This window comes from Pelophylax lessonae (genome assembly GCF_965119305.1).
Source record: "Pelophylax lessonae genome assembly, chromosome: 1".
NCBI classification, from domain to species: domain Eukaryota; kingdom Metazoa; phylum Chordata; class Amphibia; order Anura; family Ranidae; genus Pelophylax; species Pelophylax lessonae.
The window spans coordinates 277289475-277306429 of NC_138768.1; the positions used below are offsets into that span (position 1 = coordinate 277289475).

Sequence of the window (16955 nt, forward strand, 5' to 3'; positions counted from 1 at the left end):
GATCTGGACTGGAGCAGAGCAACTAGCAGACAACACACATGATGTGCAACATGGAGAGAGAAGAGGATTAGCAAACCAGAGGACCAGCAGAGCTGCGGGTTAATACTAAGTGGGGGATCGGCAGAGTTGGGGGTTACTACTGAGCGGGAGATCAGCAAAGCTGGGGGTACTACTGAGCAGGGGGGTCTGCTGAATGTGGGTACTAATGTATGCTGGGGGATCTGCTGAATGAGAATACAAATAAGCTGGGCATATGTTGAACAGGGATACTAATGTGCTGGGGATCTGCTTAGTCTGAGCAGGGGTTTTACTGGGCCACTTTAAAAAAAAGAGAAAATCAACACACACAAATGGCATTTGTCAAGCTTCAAAAAAGCATCACTAAAGCATCAAAAACATATCAAGCATATTGAAGCGGTAGGCACTTTGTGTACTAGTCAATTCAAGTGTAAATAAGCCCTTTAAAGTGTTTGTAAATCTTTACATATACCAAGTGAAGTGACTGGCCTCAGGTCATACACAGAGATGAAACAAATACCTGCTACATAGTTATACCTGTTTATTTGGTTTTCTCTCCTCTACAGCCATTCAAAGTCCAGAATTCATACAGCTTGTTTAAACTGTTAGAAAAAAGGGGGCAGAGAGCTGAATTTAAACTCTGCTGAGCTCAGTGAGGAGAGTTCTGAGAGCTGATTGGAGGGAAGGGACACACCCCCCCTTCACACAGCACACAGGAAAAGAGCTGAGGCTGTCATTCCACTGGAGATCCCTCCCCTGTCACCATTTTTCTTAGTGTCAGAAAAACTTTCAGAAGTGACTCGTGTAGCTAGCAGAAGAAAGAAGCAGCAGACAGAAATGACACTTAGTGCATTTAATTGAGACAAGCACACTAGAGGGATATGCTTTGTTCATATTTCTTGTGTGAGGTTTACGACCACTTTAAGGGTTCAGGAATCTCCAGCTGTCCAAAGTTGCTTTTTTGTTCACTATCTGTCTTTGTTCACTTGGTACACTGATTGAGTTGAAGAAACATTTAATAGATTTTAATGGTCCTCTTTCTGTAGGAGATTAAGAAGAAGAAAGGGATAAAAGAAGAGGTTCAGTTATCAAGTAAACAAAAGGAAATGCTGCAGGCACAGATGGAAAAGGAGAGTCAGATCCGAAAGAAGCTGCTGCAGGTAAGCAGATAGCAAGAAGTAGTATCTGGGAAGAAAAGAATTACACCACAATCGCCTCCACTGGAAAGTTGTGTTGTAGTATATCCATAGGTTCACACTGTGACCAACCTTGAGCCTTTTGCTATATACGCTGGTTCTATACAGCTCATCTAAAGCCATTATTCTATAGTAAATCAGGAAGATTAAAGTTCAGAAAATATCTCAAGCAGAACTAACGTATATGGTATTGCTGGATAAATGCAGACCTCTTTCTTTTGCTAAATTTAAAGAACAGATCAATGCAGTCCACCATCAACAGTTTCTAAACCTGAAAACTGTTGATGGTTGGTTGGCTCGTCCTATTTGGAAAGTTGTGCAATTGAAAATGAGTTGAAACTACTTAAAAATTGTGTGTGGGGGTTTGCATGACGCTGCAAAATTATTCTACGCCCCTCTGTAATACTGTATGTAAAGCAGGTCAACCAAGTTGCTAGTTGGCTCTCTTAATAGGTGACTTTGAACCAATGGCTCAGTGGCTCTGCCACTGCACAGATCCTACCCTCCTCACTCAGATGTGTGCCACTGCTGGTGGTTAGAGGGAGCCTGGAGCCACTGCAAGGTGAACATTTCACAGCTTTGCATATTAGCTTAATGTCAATCTGTGCTTTGCCCTTGTAGAGCAAAGCAGTAGGTTTGTTTTAATGCGGTTTTCCCCAGCATCATATATTTTATTTATGTTGTGTTTTGAAGTCGTACTTTTCTGATTGTGCGTCTATTCTTGTATACTTTAATCTCATTTTTCTTCTTTTTAGTTGGACACAGAGTTGGAAAACAATATTCGACTTCTGGACTGTATAATACAGCAGAGCCCCCCTGGTCTTTCTCAGCACATTCCTGTTCTGACTAGCTGCTTTATCTCATTGTTGAAGTCTCCATTAGCTGCTGCTCGGATCCTTGGTCCATTTGTGCAGTTTGCTGCTTGTGTCATGCCAGCCAATTTAAAATCATTTGGTAAACATCCTTATTTTCTATAATGACTCACAGAGCAGTTTAAAAAAAAAAAAGTATGTTTTGTTAAAGCCTTGCATCCTTTGCATTTTTCAGAGAATTGGCAGTAATATCTGTTTTTATTCCATAGGGAAATTGGCTGCTTACATAACTCTTCGCTTGTTGAAGCCAGAATGTAACTTGGATGCTGCCTGGTGTCAGGAAGAGCTGCCAGTAGCTGTGAAGAGAGCAGTAAACCTCTTACATTCTTACACTGTGCCCAAACGCAAGGAAGACCCAGGTAACAAATTTTAATTGCTAGAACTTGAAATGTGCAAGAGTAGAACCTTTCACATAATATTCCTCTTCACCTTTCTTTCATGTGTCCATGCCTACTCTGTTTGACGTTGCATTGAAATGTCTTTGGGTTGGGAAGCAAAAACAAAACTTTCAGTGGAGATACAAAATAGTGAAGTGTTATCTGTGTAGGATTGCCAAGTGTATAGAGAATACCATGGAGTACACACTGGTGGAAATCATAGTTGTAACGGATCCCCTATACTCCGATCGAGTATATCCATTATAATTTTCCCAACTCCCAAGAAAATCAGTGATCAGAGCCCTTGGTTACCCGAACATCAGCCAGGTCTTAAAGGGTACAATAGGAAATGCTGTTTATTGAACAAACTCATACAGAATATATACCCCACCAGGTCAGGTGAGCCTGATTACATTATCATATGCAGATGAAATTGTATACAGAAACATAACCTGAGCTAATTAGCCATCTTGACAGAAACAATAGGTGAATGGGAATCCACATCTAGACAATGTTATAATTAACATGCTAATTAACTCAGCACTGCAACAAGGCTAAAACAAAGTACAATACGCATTATCCGAAGTATAAACACGGAACACCTTATTAAACAGACATTAGCAGAAGACCCCGGTAGCAGACTGTCTGTCTCCTACATTGAAGTACTTGGAATCCAAATCTAAGCAAAGCTCATACAGTGTTCTATCATTCTGATACAGTGGAATTAATAGATCATAGATTTCTCGAGGGATATTGCGGATAAATATTACTTTATCATTCATTGACAGACGCAGCTTCATATCTTCTTGACCATTGGGTTATGCTGCCACCTACAGGAGTAGGACACTACACAGGAAAAAGCTTTACCACGCCTATGGGGCTGTCCCTGCAGGCATAACTTCACACACTCTGCTACAGCCCTCAGTTTGTTTCTACCTAGTTTAGGAGTAGGACCTAGTTCCCTGTTGGGACTTCGGTCTTAGCTGTTAATTTTTGGGAACCTTTTTTGTAATTTTTTTTTTTTTTTAGTAGAGCTCCTGGAGAACTACAAGCAACAGCCGGCTAGGTTTCAGACTGGATATTCTAGATCCTTAAGGTCTCCCAGCCTGGCCAGCGAGCTTGAGCAGGTTATAGTCCAGCATTAGGCCTTGCCATGATAGAGCCCCCTTGAAAGGGGACGAGCCTGCGAGACCTGGAATGCCCTAAGTCACAGCCTACCCCCTGGCTGGAGGTAGTCTGTTAGGAGTGGCGCCCACCTGACATTGTGGTATGGTGAGTAAGTGTCCCCCTATTCTGTGGCAGTCTCGGGGTGGATGAGGACCCCTCCGTGGAATAGTTGGACCCTCGGGTATCCCTCGGTTCCCCTGGCCTCTCGAGTATACCAGGCCCCCCCCTCCGATGACAGGTTCCTCCCTTTGGGGAGCTGATATATTGCGGCTGCTGCGGCAGGGCGAGGGGCGGGTTTCGTTTTTTTCTGGTGGGGTCTCCTCCTGGGGACCATCTGATGCCTTTTTCTGCTGACCCCCCCCCCCCCCCCCACGGGGGACCTGTTGACCGCATGGCACACCATGGGGGCAGCCATTTTGCTGTAGACTTGCTCTGCGTAAATGTTAGAATCTCTTCATTGTATTGCATGGGCAGCCATTTTCTTAAATTTCCCCATAGGACTGCATGGGGCGGCCATTTTCTTGTAGTCCACAGTGCTGGACAGCAAAGGCAGACACTAAATACTCTAGGCATGACCCAGGTGCTTTTTATTTCCTGTGTCAGATCTTTCTTTCTGCTGTACAGATCGTTCCTGCAAGTCTCCTGATCGGTTTGGTAATGTTTTTTGGGGTCTCTTGTAGGTTTCCTCACACAAACTGCTGACAGACTGTGTTGGGCTTGGACTTGCTGTACTGCTAGTGCAGCGGTGCGATCGCGTTTTTTTGCAAATTTTTTAAGTGACACTGCATCTTTTTATTTTCAGTGTAAAATGGAGTCCCAGGACAAAATTTCACTTATAGACCCCCTCAGTGCGGCTACGGAACCCTCTGGGTCACAGCCCCTGTCGGCTTTTACAGCAGTTTTGAAAAGCCTGGTGTCAAAAGTCGATTTGTTTTAAAAAGTAAAACTAGCCATAAGCACCCTTTGCCTTCGCCTCCCTCTGCTGTTTCTTCAGATTCTGAGGCAGATGTGGCTGACGCAGACGCATCCCACACTGGTGGCTCTGTGTTATTGCATTCTGATGGCGAAGAGGACATCGTCAGCCGCTGTGCGGGAAAGTGCATTGGTGGAAGCACTTAAAGTTTTAGTGTGAGAAACTTTAAAAATAGCGGATGAGTCTACAGTGTCAGGAACGCAGGTGTCTTTTGGCACCCGCAAATGCCAGAATTTAGGCAAGGTGTTCCCCTGCTCGGAACTTTTTGACAATACAGTATTGTCAATGAACAGTGGGGGTGCATCAAGCACATGTTAGTGGTGCCCAAACGTTTTCAATGCCGTTATCCCTTCGCGGATAAGGTTTCCACTTGGTGGACCGTGCCGCCAAAGGTGGATCATCTAGTTTCCAGACTGAATCGGTCTACTGTTGTCCCGGTGGAAGAATCCCCCGGGCTTTTCAGACTTAAATACCTTGTCTGCAGACCAGGCTTCCAAAAAGGCTCTTTCTGACCTTCCCTTTACGGGGGAGTATTTTTTTGGATCCTCCCTGTATGAGTTGATCAAAGGCCTTAGGGGTGGAAAGAGTACTCTTCTCCCTCAATCCTCTATGGGCAAAGCACCACGTCCTAGATGGGGGGGGGGGGGGAGGGGGCTTTTACTGCTTCTTTTACTGCTTCTTTTACTGCTCATAGGTGGCTTTTTCGTTCTGCCGGGTCGCAAGAGAAAGGACAGCCGTTCAGGTCTTCTGGGAGTTCCAAGAAGACATGATCCAGTAAACCAAAGCCAGGCAAATCCGGAATTACAGACAAATCTTCATCTGCATGAAGGGGCCCCCTCACCCGATTCTGGGGTGGGGGGACGTCTGTCTTTTCTTCCGGAGCCATGGATTTCCTTGTTTCATGACAAATGGGTTTACAAACTGATCTGGTCAGGGTATAAGATCGAATTTCGGTCTCGACCGTCGAACAGGTTCTTCCGGTTCAATCTGCACCTATCTCCAGACCGTTTAAGGGATCTCTGAGAGGCGGTACTAGATCTGCTATCGCAAATTCTGATTGTGCCGCTATAGGCTATTCGCTATTCATTATTTGCTGCGTTACCCTTTGGTCTTGCCTCCGCCCCCAGGGTCTTTACCAAGGTGCTGGCCGCAGTGTTGCCATTACTGCGCCAATGGGGGATTTCGGTACTGGGGTACCTGAATGATCTCCTTTTGAGGGCAGACTCTTACTCAGCCCTGTTAGGCGACTTGACGATCACTGTCCGAACAATGCAAGAGTTTGAGTGGAACATCAATTTTAAAAAAATCTGCCCGGATAACTTCAATGAGACTGGATTAACTGGACCGGACTCTGGATTCCGCTTTGGCTAGGGTCTTTCTTCCCCCCCCGGACAAATTGCAGGGGGCGATCCGTTTGTTGTTGACAATCTGTCCTCTCTGCGGACTTGCATGCGGGCCTTGGGTCTGATGGCATCAACCTTCGAGGTGGTTCCTTTTGCTCAGTTTCACACAAGACCCTTACAGAAAGAGATTCTCGTAAAGTGGAACAAGGATCCAAAATCCTTGAAAAATTTGATTTGGTTGAGTCGCAGCACAAAGTCTGCTCTTCTATGGTGGCTTCTTTCGTTAGCACTACACCAAGGCAAGTTCTTCCTTCCATTTTGTTGGACGGTTTTAATTACGGACGCCAGAAAACACTGCTTGCAACGAAACTGAGGGGTTAGGCCTACAGGGACAGCCCCATAGGCGTGGTAAAGGTTTTTCCTGCCTTGTGTCCTACTTCTGTAGGGGAAGAAAGACTGCACTCCAGTAGAATGATTAGTTGAAATCAAAAATCATTTCCTTTTATTCCTCAAGTAAAAGCAAAAGACACAGTGTACAAGCAGACGTATAGGTTGACGCGTTTCACGACATTCCCAGTCGCTTACTCATAACCACACTGTCTTTTGCTTTTACTTGAGGAATAAAGGAAACGATTTTTGATTTCAACTAATCATTCTACTGGAGTGCAGTCTTTCTTCTTCTACTTTCATATGTTCCTGGACTACGGATCCGACCTGCACACGGCTTAAAGACACACACCTGAGCGGCTACACCTTTTGTCTCTCTACTTCTGTAGGGGGCAGCATAACCCAATGGTCAAGAAAATATGAAGCTGCATCTGTCAATTAACTTCAGAGAAAAGGATTTTACGGTAAGTTAAAAAATCCAGTCGTCCCATTTGAAGTAATCCAAACCACATTCTCAGTCACCCCGTGCCCCTAATAGACATGTATGTAAAATCATGACATGTAAAACAGTCACAAAAATGGTGCCGCAAGCTTGTGGCCTGAGCCAAACAAATCATGCCATCCATCCCATATCTCCCCCCATAGAAATAGACAGACCTGTGGCCACGACAGCCCCCCCCCCCCCCCCCCCAGTTTACAGTCCAAGTCCTTGGGGTCCAATGTGACTAGACAAGTGGCTGCTATTTGTTGTTAACCACTTGCCGACTGCTCACAGTAATATTACTGCGGCAGTGCGGCTCCCCTGGGTCCAGCGACGTAGACCTACGTCGCTGGACTAGTTATTCCGGCTACGCGCTCCCGATGTGTTTAGACACAGCGGGAGTCAGGCCAGAGGAGGAGAGGCGGACATTGCCGCCTCCCTTCCCCGATCTTCGGGGAAACTGTGAGAAGACCCGCCTGCTTATGTAAACAAAGCAGGCGGATCTTCTCAGTGACAGACAGGCAGGGATCACTAGATTTAGCATAGCGCACACACACACACACACGTCAGTAAGCATGAGGCATACATTCAACCCCTTGATCACCAACAGTGTTAACCCCTTCCCTGCCAATGGCATTATTACAGTAACAGTGCATATTTATAGCACTGATTACTGTAGTAATGTCACTGGTCCCCCCAAAAATGTCAGTCAGGGTTCCGATCTGTCCGCTGCAATGTCGCAGTCCCACAAAAAATTGCAGATCGACGCCATTACTAGTTAAAAAAAAAAAAAAAATGACATAAATCTTTCCCATAGTTAGTAGATGCAATAATTTTTGCACAAACCAATCAAAATACGTTTATTGCGATTTTTTTTTTTTTTTTTTAACCAAGAATATGTAGCAGAAAACAAATTGGCCTAAAATGTAAAATAATTTTGATTTTCAAATTTTCTTTTGTGGGAATGTCATATAGCAGAATGTGAAAAATATTGTTTGTTTGTTTTTTCAAAATTGTCGCTCTTTTTTTGTTTAAAGCGCATAAATTAAAAATCGCACAGGTGATCAAATACCACCAAAATAAAGCTCTATTTGTGGGAAAAAAAGGACGTCAATTATATTTGGGAACAACGTTGCATGACCGCGCAATTGTTCGTTAAAGTAACGCAGGGCCGAATCGCAAAATAGGGCCTGGTCAGAAAGGGGGGCAAATCCTTCTGGGGCTGAAGTGGTTAATACAGAAACTCAAAAAAAACATGTTCATTTTATGGGTGGCATGTATCATGCCTTTACAAATGTCTGAATTTTTACATCAGGCATGTGTCATATTTGTGTATATTTTTGAACACAGGGGCATCTCCTTTACCAGCGCCGGCATTTTCCTTTGTCTTCCCTCTGTTGAAAATGGTATTATTGGAAACAAGCAATAACAGTGAAGAAACTGAAGAGCTGCTGGTGCAAACCTTGCAGATAATCACTGTTCATTCCCAGCTAAGAGCCTCCAAGGCACAGACAAAGTTTATTGATGAGGTTAGTAGAGTGTGCACATCAAGCAGCCTGATATCCTTGGTCAGAACTTTCTAAAGTGCAATACTACCTACCAAATTGTATTTTCTTTTTAGAATGGGCCAGAGTTCTTGCCTCGTACAGATATGCTACTCTTGTTGACTAAGGTGATAGGAACAGCCAGTCCAAGATTGCAGGTGAGTACAAGTGATCTGTAAAGTAGTATTGTTTTATAGTCATGCAAATAGTTTTGGTTCAAGTTACATTTCTGTTTTTGGTCACTGGTAAGGGAGCCTGACTGTTAAGGATATACAGTATTTCACAAAAGGAAGTACACCCCTCACATTTTTGTAAATATTTTATATCTTTTCATGTGACAACACTGAAGAAATGACACTTTGCTACAATGTAAAGTAGTGAGTGTACAGCTTGTACAACAGTGTAAATTTGCTGTTCCCTCAACACACAACAATAACTCAACACACAGCCATTGATGTTTAAACAGTTGGCAACAAAAGTAAGTACACCCTTAAGTGAAAATGTACAAATTGGACCCAATCAGCCATTTTCCCTTGCCGGTTTCACATGACTCGTTAGTGTTACAAGGTCTGGGGTGTGAATGGAGAACAGGTGTTAGATTTGGTGTTATCGCTCTCACTCTCTCATACTGGTCGCTGGAAGTTCAACATGGCAAAGAACGCTAAGGATCTGAAAAAAAGAATTGTTGCTCTACATAAAGATGGCCTAGGCGGTTTAACAGGACAGGTTCCACTCAGAACAGACATCGCCACGGTCCATCAAAGAGGTTGAGTGCACGTGGTCAGTGTTGTATCCAGAGGTTGTCTGGAAAATAGACGTATGAGTGCTCCCAGTATTGCTGCAGAGGTTGAAGGAGTGGGGGGTCAGCCTGTCAGTGCTCAGACCATATGCTGCACGCTGCATCAAATTGGTCTGCATGGCTGTCGTCCCGAAAGGAAGCCTTTTCTAAAGATGATGTACAAGAAAGCCCGCTAACAATTTGCTGAAGACAAGCAGACTAAGGACATAAATTACTGGAACCATGTCCTTAGGTCTGATGAGACCAAGATAAACATATTTGGTTCAGATGGTGTCAAGCGTTTGTGGCAGTAACCAGGTGAGGAGTACAAAGACAAGTGTGTCTTGCCTACGGTCAAGCATGTTGGTGGGAGTGTCCTGGTCTGGGGATGCATGAGTGCTGCCGGCACTGGGGAGCAGTAGTTCATTGAGGGAACTATGTACTGTGACATACTGAAGCAGAGCATCATCCCCTCCCTTCGGAGACTGGGCCGCAGGGCAGTATTCCAACCTAACGACCCCAAACACACCTCCAAGACGACCGCTGCCTTGCTAAAAAAAAGCTGAGGGTAAAGGTGACTGACTGGTCAAGCATGTCTCCAGACCTAAACCCTAATGGGCATCTGTGAGGTATCCTCAAATGGAAGGTGGAGGAGTGCAAGGTCTTTAACATCCACCAGCCCTGTGATGTTGTCATCGGGGAGTGGGAGAGGACACCAGTGGCAACCTGTGAAGGTCTGGTGAACTCCATGCCCAAGAGGGTTAAAAGGAAACTCCAGTCAAATATGTTATGTGAACTAACTTTCGGTGTGGGGGGGGGGGGGGCGACGTCAACCTTCCAAAAATAATTCCCTGACCGGATGGTCTTTTCACAGGTTTAGGAGGACCTGACCTCCTGAAAGGAGATTTATACTGAGGGTACTTCCTGAAAGGAGGCTCCCCCCCCCCCACCCTAAGGGCTATAGAAATTCCTTGGGGAGGGAAAGAGGGGCCTGAACCCGGGGGGGGGGGGTCTTCTTTTCCCTACATCAATGGGTGCAGAAGAACCAGCCACATTGCCTCCTACCCTAATCTCCTCCTTTTTTTGCTATTTGAACACAGTTATTTTGATAGTCACCCACTATTTTCATTTTTTTCACCTTTTGATCATGTTCCTCCTTTTCCGAAACTTTAAGGTCATCAGACTTAGTTTTGAACTGGGGAATCTATAACTTCCTCATCAAGTCTGAGTTTACTCCTCTTACGTGTAATCAAAAATCTCAACATGTTTAAACCAGCGTCATTAAAAAATGTAAACCATAAAGCTAGGTCTTTCTCATCCTGCTGATTAACTTCCCACCTAAGACTACGTGGGACCATGTTAACCTCCAAATATTTCTCTACTAAGGCAATATCCCAATTGGTATCAATTTCGGAGATCATGATATTTTTAAAGAGGAAGTAAACCCTCCCCAAAAAAATGAAGAAAAAAAAAACCCTTTAAGACAAAGGCATAATGAGCTAGTATGCATCGCATACTAGCTCATTATGAAATACTTACCTTAGAATGAAGCCCCTGCAGTGCCTCCCGATCAGTGACAGGACGGCCGACATGTTTGGCCGTCCTGCTTTGCGTCCTCCGGCCATCTGATTGGCCGAAGGCGCGATTTACATCACTCCCCCGCATGCGCGCGGGAGCCGCCGCTCACGGCACAGGGCTCTGGAGGAACGGCACAGATGGCCGTTCCTTCAGAGCGAATGCGCCGGTGACGTCATCGGCTGCATTAAAAGTAAATATATCCTAAACTGCAAGTTTAAGAAAGATTTACAGTACCTATAGGTCAGCCTTAATAAAGGCTGACCTATAGGTACAAGTTCCAAGAGGGTTTACAACTAGAGATTGACCGATTATCGGCAAAAATAAAAATGATCTGCACTTTCTCCGATATTGCGGAGTCGGCCCCTGAGGTTGCCGATATTTCAGGAAAGTGCATATACCGGAGTGATGCCTGCAGCTAGAGGCATCACCCCGATATCGGCGTCCATAGCCGATGGTCGGGTGTCTTGTAATGACAACTGATGCGGCCAAAAAGCTGCTCGGCTGTCATTACAAGGAGCGGGAGGGGACGTCCCGGGCAACCATCCTGCGCGGTCACCGCATTCGGCTCTGATCAGGTCTCCGTGCAAAACTCTGCACCAAATTCAAAAAAATTACAGCTTTCAAAACAGCCAAACTTGATGTTTTGAATGCTTTTAAGGGCAGAGAAGGGGTTTGGGGTCTTCTAGACCCCCAGATCCCTCCACAAGAGTACCTGTAAAAAATAACAAAAAATTTTTTTTTTAATGTACGAAAATATCGGCCGATACCGATACGCAATGACCAATATATCGGTATCGGCAATAAAAAAACGATATCGGTCGATCGCTATTTACAACCTCTTTAAGACGGATACCCTCTAAATCAGTATTGATAGAATCACACGAGCCCTCAAAGGCATCTTTGATGTTTTATAGTGTGATTGGCTCTAAAAGAAAATATATCCATGATTAAAGGAACACTACAAAAAACCAGCAGCAAATAAACATACAATCCTAGAATATACAAAAATACACCATAATATTTGCGCTCGGTAATGTAAGTAAATGGAGGCAGCCAGCGCCAATAGTTAAGATTGTACACCCACAACAAAATAATAGAAGCAGGGTGCAGTGCCAATAATAATGATCAGTCCTGTTAAAGAATGTCCATAAATCATAATGGATGTATCAAGGGTCCCCACACCAAATGCCGTGAATCCTAGACATACAAATCACCGCTATGATTATTAATTAGAGTTTTCATTGCTAAGTCCTAATTAGATTTTTATTTATATCTTTTTTGATGTTTCCTTTTTTATGCATTGTTTTTCTTATTTTTGATTCTGATCAGTATTTCTGATAAGTATGCACTCATTTTCCTTATGTCATTCCTGTTATATTGTTAATACAAATTAGAGGTTTTTTGTTCTGTTTCCTCTGCTTGGAATGTAGTAAGGAATGTGATTGAGCAGCATACTTCCGCTTCTTTCAGTTGAAGCGGATCATGAAGCGCAAGCAAGGATTTTCTCTTCCAGTTCCAGCTATATCTGGTCTGGGTATTATTTAGAGCGTGCTTGTGATTGGTTGACACGCCTCTAATGACGTATACAGATGATGAAACGCATAAGGTGGGAATGACATTACGCAAGTACACTACATGCCATGGCCATTATTGTCTACTGAATTTTTATGTTTTATTTGCATGTGAGTGTACATTGTTTTTTTATCTAATTAAACAGTTTTAGAACTGCTACACCATATCAGTGCTTTTATATCTCTGTGGTGTGGTTGTTGTCCCTGCTCATTTGCTTCTTGTCTGTGAGTGTAACAAGGATTTGGAGAGGAGGTGCTTGTGAACCATAGTTGCAACACAAAGGACACAGTGATTATCTTGTCCTGCCAATGATTGATTATACTGGCCTTCTACATATTTGTATTGACTTCTCTATAATTTGAGGGCCAATACAATCTGGTAAGCAGGACCCCCTCCTCCCTCAGAGTGGTGATGTGTGTCTCTAGGATTCACGGCATTTGGTGGGGGACTCTTCCTTGATAAATCCATTGTGATTTATGGACTTTCTTTCACAGGACTGATCATTGTTATAATTGGCGCTGCACCCTGCGGCTATTATTTTGAGGAGCATTATCAGTTTGTGGCATTACTCTTTGGTCTCGCCTCCGCTCCTCAGGCCTGCACGAAAGTGTTGGCTCTGGTGCTAGCATTGCGTTGCATCAGTGGGGGATCGCGGTACTGGGGAACCTGGACGATCTTCCTCTGCGAGCTGAGTCTCCGACTGCTCTGATGGACAACTTGGAGATTACTCTGTGAACTCTGAGGGAGTTTGGTTGGATTCTGAACCTTCACAATTCTGCTCTGGTTCCGTCCACACGACTGGACTAACTGGGTCTGACTCTGGAAAAACTCCAGAAATTGCAGGAGGAAATTCAGGTTCTGTTGTCCAGCAGACAGTCATCCCTCCAGGCTTGCATGCGGGTGTCTACCTTCTAGGCGGTTCGGTTTGCACATTTTCACACAAGAACTCTGCAAAAAGAGATTCTGGTGAAATGGGGCAAGAATCCTCTGTCTTATCCTGTTGAGGTGGGCTATGAGAGGGTCCATGATCTGGTGGCTTCACTCCCTGGCACTTCGACAGGGAAAATCCTTTCTCCCCCTGTACTGGGCGGTTGTCACCACGGATGCCAGCCTGTCCGGGTTGGGAAGGCGTCCTCCGCACAGATTGTGCTCAGGGGATCTGGACTCTTCTAGAATCCAGACTGCCGATCAATGAACTGGAACTCTGGGCGATTAGACTTTAGATTATTGGACAATACGTTTTCAGGGGTGTCCGATACGCATCCAGTCGGACAATGCCAATAGCGGTGGCCTATGTCAATCACCAAGGGGGCAAAAGAAGTGGCCTGGCGGCTCGGAAAGTAGCCGGTATTCTAGGGTGGGCAGAACGATTCGTTCCAGTCCTCTCTGCTGTACACATTCCAGGGGTGGAATGTTGGCAAGCCGATTACCTCAGTCTACAAATGTTGGCCCAGGGGGAATGGTTGCTTCATCCGGAGGTGTTTCATCAGTTGTGTCTTCGGTGGGGTACTCCCGAGGTGGACCTGTTGGCCTCTCGTGTCAACAGGAAGGTACAGAGGTTTGTAGCACGGTCTCGGAATCCTCTAGCCGACGCCACAGACGCCTTAGTGACCCCTTGGAGTCAGTATTGTCTGCTTTACGACTAACCCCACCCCCCTCACTTCTGCCAAGACTCCTGAGGTGGAAGGGATTCCGGTCATTCTGGTGGCTCCAGACTGGCCTCGTCGATCTTGTATAGCTGGTCACTGATCCTCCTTGGAGACTTCCTCTCAGGGCAGATATTCCATCCTGCTTTACAGTCGCTGGCTTTTAACGACTTGGCTGTTAAAAGCTAGGTGCTGAAGGATAGGGGTTTGTCTGAATCTGTGAGTACTGTGCTGTTAGAGGCTAGAAAATCTACCTCTAGGAATATCTACCATCGTACGTGGAAGACATACATGGCATGGTGTGAGTCTGTTGGGGTTCACCCTCCCTGTTTTCGGTGGCTCGGACATTGGCTTTCCTCCTATGGGGGGTGGAGCAGCGCCTAGCCTTGAGTACCATCAAGGGCCAGGTTTCGGCCTTAATGGTTTTCTTTCACTGTCCATTGGCCACACATTCCTTGGTGCATAAGTTTCTCCAGGGAGTTTGACACTTGACTCCTCCAGTGCAGTCTCCATTACCGCCGTTGGATCTAAATTTGGTGCTGTCAGTTCTTCAGAAACCACCTTTAAAAAGTCTTCGGGAGGTTCCCCTGCTTACGTTGTCCCAGAAGGGGGCCTTTTTTTTGGCTATTACTTCTGCATACAGGGTGTCAGAGCTGGCGGCGTTGTCTTGTCGTTTACCTTACCTGGTGGTTCACAGAGATAAGGTAGTTCTTCGTCCCTGCCCGTCGTTCCTTCCAAAGGTCGTATCTGATTTCTATTTGAATGAAGACATTGTGTTGCCTTCCCTATGTCCAAGGCTTAAACATCCTAAGGAAATTGCCTTGCATTCCCTGGATGTGGTTCGGGCAATCAGGGTGTACCTGGCAGCTATGAGGTCTTTTAGGAAGTCAGTCTCCCTATTTGTACTCACGGATGGACCTCAAAGGGTTGGCTGCTTTTGCTGCAACCATTTCCAGATGGATCAGACAGACCGTGATTCAGGCCTATTCAATTAAGAGTCAGGTTCCTCCTTTCCCTGTTTAGGCGCTCTACTCAGGAGCTTAGTGCTTCCTGGTCGAAAGAGAAAATTTAATTTTTGACTTACCGTAAAATCCATTTCTCTGATGTTCATTGATGAACACAGCACCCACTCCTCTGTGGAGTAAGCTTTCTACTGACACGGTAACAAAAATTAGTGCCTATAGCTGGGAGTGGGAGTATACCCCCTGGGACTGCCCCATAGGCATAGTCAATCTTTTTCCTGCCCCGTGTTCTACTCCTTTAGGGGGTCAGTATTACCCAATGGTCAAAAAGATAAGGAGCCGTGTCCATCAATGAACATCAGAGAAATAGATTTTACGGTAAGTCAAAAATCCAATTTTTTCCTATTAATAGTATGTTAAATATCTTTATCCTTGATATTATTCATTTTATGGCTAGCTGCTTGTGTAGCTTAGAAAGTCTTATCTAAACTAGACAAACAGCTTCTTCCTGTTCCTCACTGACAACGCTATCTCCCTTTTATTTGAATTTGCCAAGCTGTCTTTCACTAACTGAAAAAGTTGTCGGACTTTCTTAGACATGCTTGGACCTGCCGAGACAGAGAGGGGTCACATGACCTGCACAATATATCAAAGAAATAAGGTATAAAGGAACATTTTTGAAAGTTTAGAAGAATACAGATCATTTTCTATTGTTCATTTGGACACACAAAGTCGCATGACAAGTTACAGCCCATTGATTTCAATGGCACCCGTTCCCGTCTATGCGACTTTAAAAAGGTGCCTGCCCTACTTTGATGAAATTTTGATCCAGAGAGTATAAATTTGGATCATAGCTGCACTCAGTCGCACTCTAAATCACACAACTTAAGAGTCGCACTAGTGTAAATGTTGCCACTAGACTAGATTGCGACTTTGGAGTGGGACTTTGATCCAGAGAGTGTAAAGCTGGATCAAAACTGCACTCAAAGTGACATCACAAGTTGCATCAAAGCATTGCAGGTACCTTTTTCAAGGTCGCTGACTTTCAAAGTCGCATAGATGGTAAAGGGTGCCATTGAAATCAATGGGCTGTCAATTGTCATGCGACTTTGTGCGGTTGCCTTTACTATGATCATTGTAGACTGTGAGCTGAGACCCCAGAGCACTTCCAGCTACACTGACCCCCCTCAAGTCCAGCTTCCTTCTCCTATGGTAGTCTTCATTCAAAGCACAGCTATACTGTATATGTGCCCCGCCCTCTGTCCTGTGTTATCTATTTCTTCATTCTGTAATGAATTAGGATGTACAATGCATCCTTACTGATGAGAGAACACTGAGTGGGAACCTATGATCAGTTCCTCCCATTCTGTATACGCCCACTGGCTACACAGGAACAGTGTCCCTCCCTGGAAGTGATGTTACTAGCTTTCAGTAACTTTAGTAGCTTTAACACACTCACTTGCTGCTCTTGCACTCAGGAAGAAGGATTGAAGTCACGTGACAGCACTGAAAATTGCAAAATAAAGGTAGAAAAACTGGTATTTGTTAATTTTGACACACAAGCCTGAACTCTGTTCACTTTAATGATTGCAGGGGAGAATTTAGGGTATTGGGCTGTACATCCGCTTTTAGGCAGTGCTGGAAAATAATGGTGGCCACACAAAATATTGACACTTTGGGCCCAATTTGGACATTTTCACTTAGGGGTGTACTCCCTTTTGTTGCCAGCAGTTTAGACATTAATGGCTGTGCGTTTGAGTTATTTTGAAGGGACAGCAAATTTACACTGTTATACAAGCTGTACACTCACTACTTTACATTGTAGCAAAGTGTAATTTCTTCAGTGTTGTCACATTAAAACATATAAATAAAAATGTGTTAAAAATGTGAGGTGTGTACTCACCTTTGTGAGATTCTGTATGTCCTGCCTGTAGGAAATCACACAGTGCACACATGTGTTGTTAAAACGTATTGCAAGGCTTGCTTTTCCTTTTCTCCCCAACTGTATTTGATTCTTTTGTGCTGCAGCACATTTGTAAAGTGTTACAGAAATGTAACTTG

General features: G+C 44.5%; 1 protein-coding gene across 1 annotated transcript in view; it reads left to right on the plus strand.

Moving 5' to 3' along the window:
* The window catches only part of GCN1 (GCN1 activator of EIF2AK4), a 250315-nt gene that overhangs the window by 100533 nt on the left and 132827 nt on the right, over positions 1-16955 (plus strand). Inside the window, exons 23-27 of the mRNA XM_082258862.1 lie at positions 1065-1178; positions 1970-2168; positions 2296-2445; positions 8165-8343; positions 8436-8516. Coding sequence (XP_082114988.1) covers positions 1065-1178; positions 1970-2168; positions 2296-2445; positions 8165-8343; positions 8436-8516 — 723 coding nt within the window. The remainder of the gene's footprint in view (positions 1-1064; positions 1179-1969; positions 2169-2295; positions 2446-8164; positions 8344-8435; positions 8517-16955) is intronic.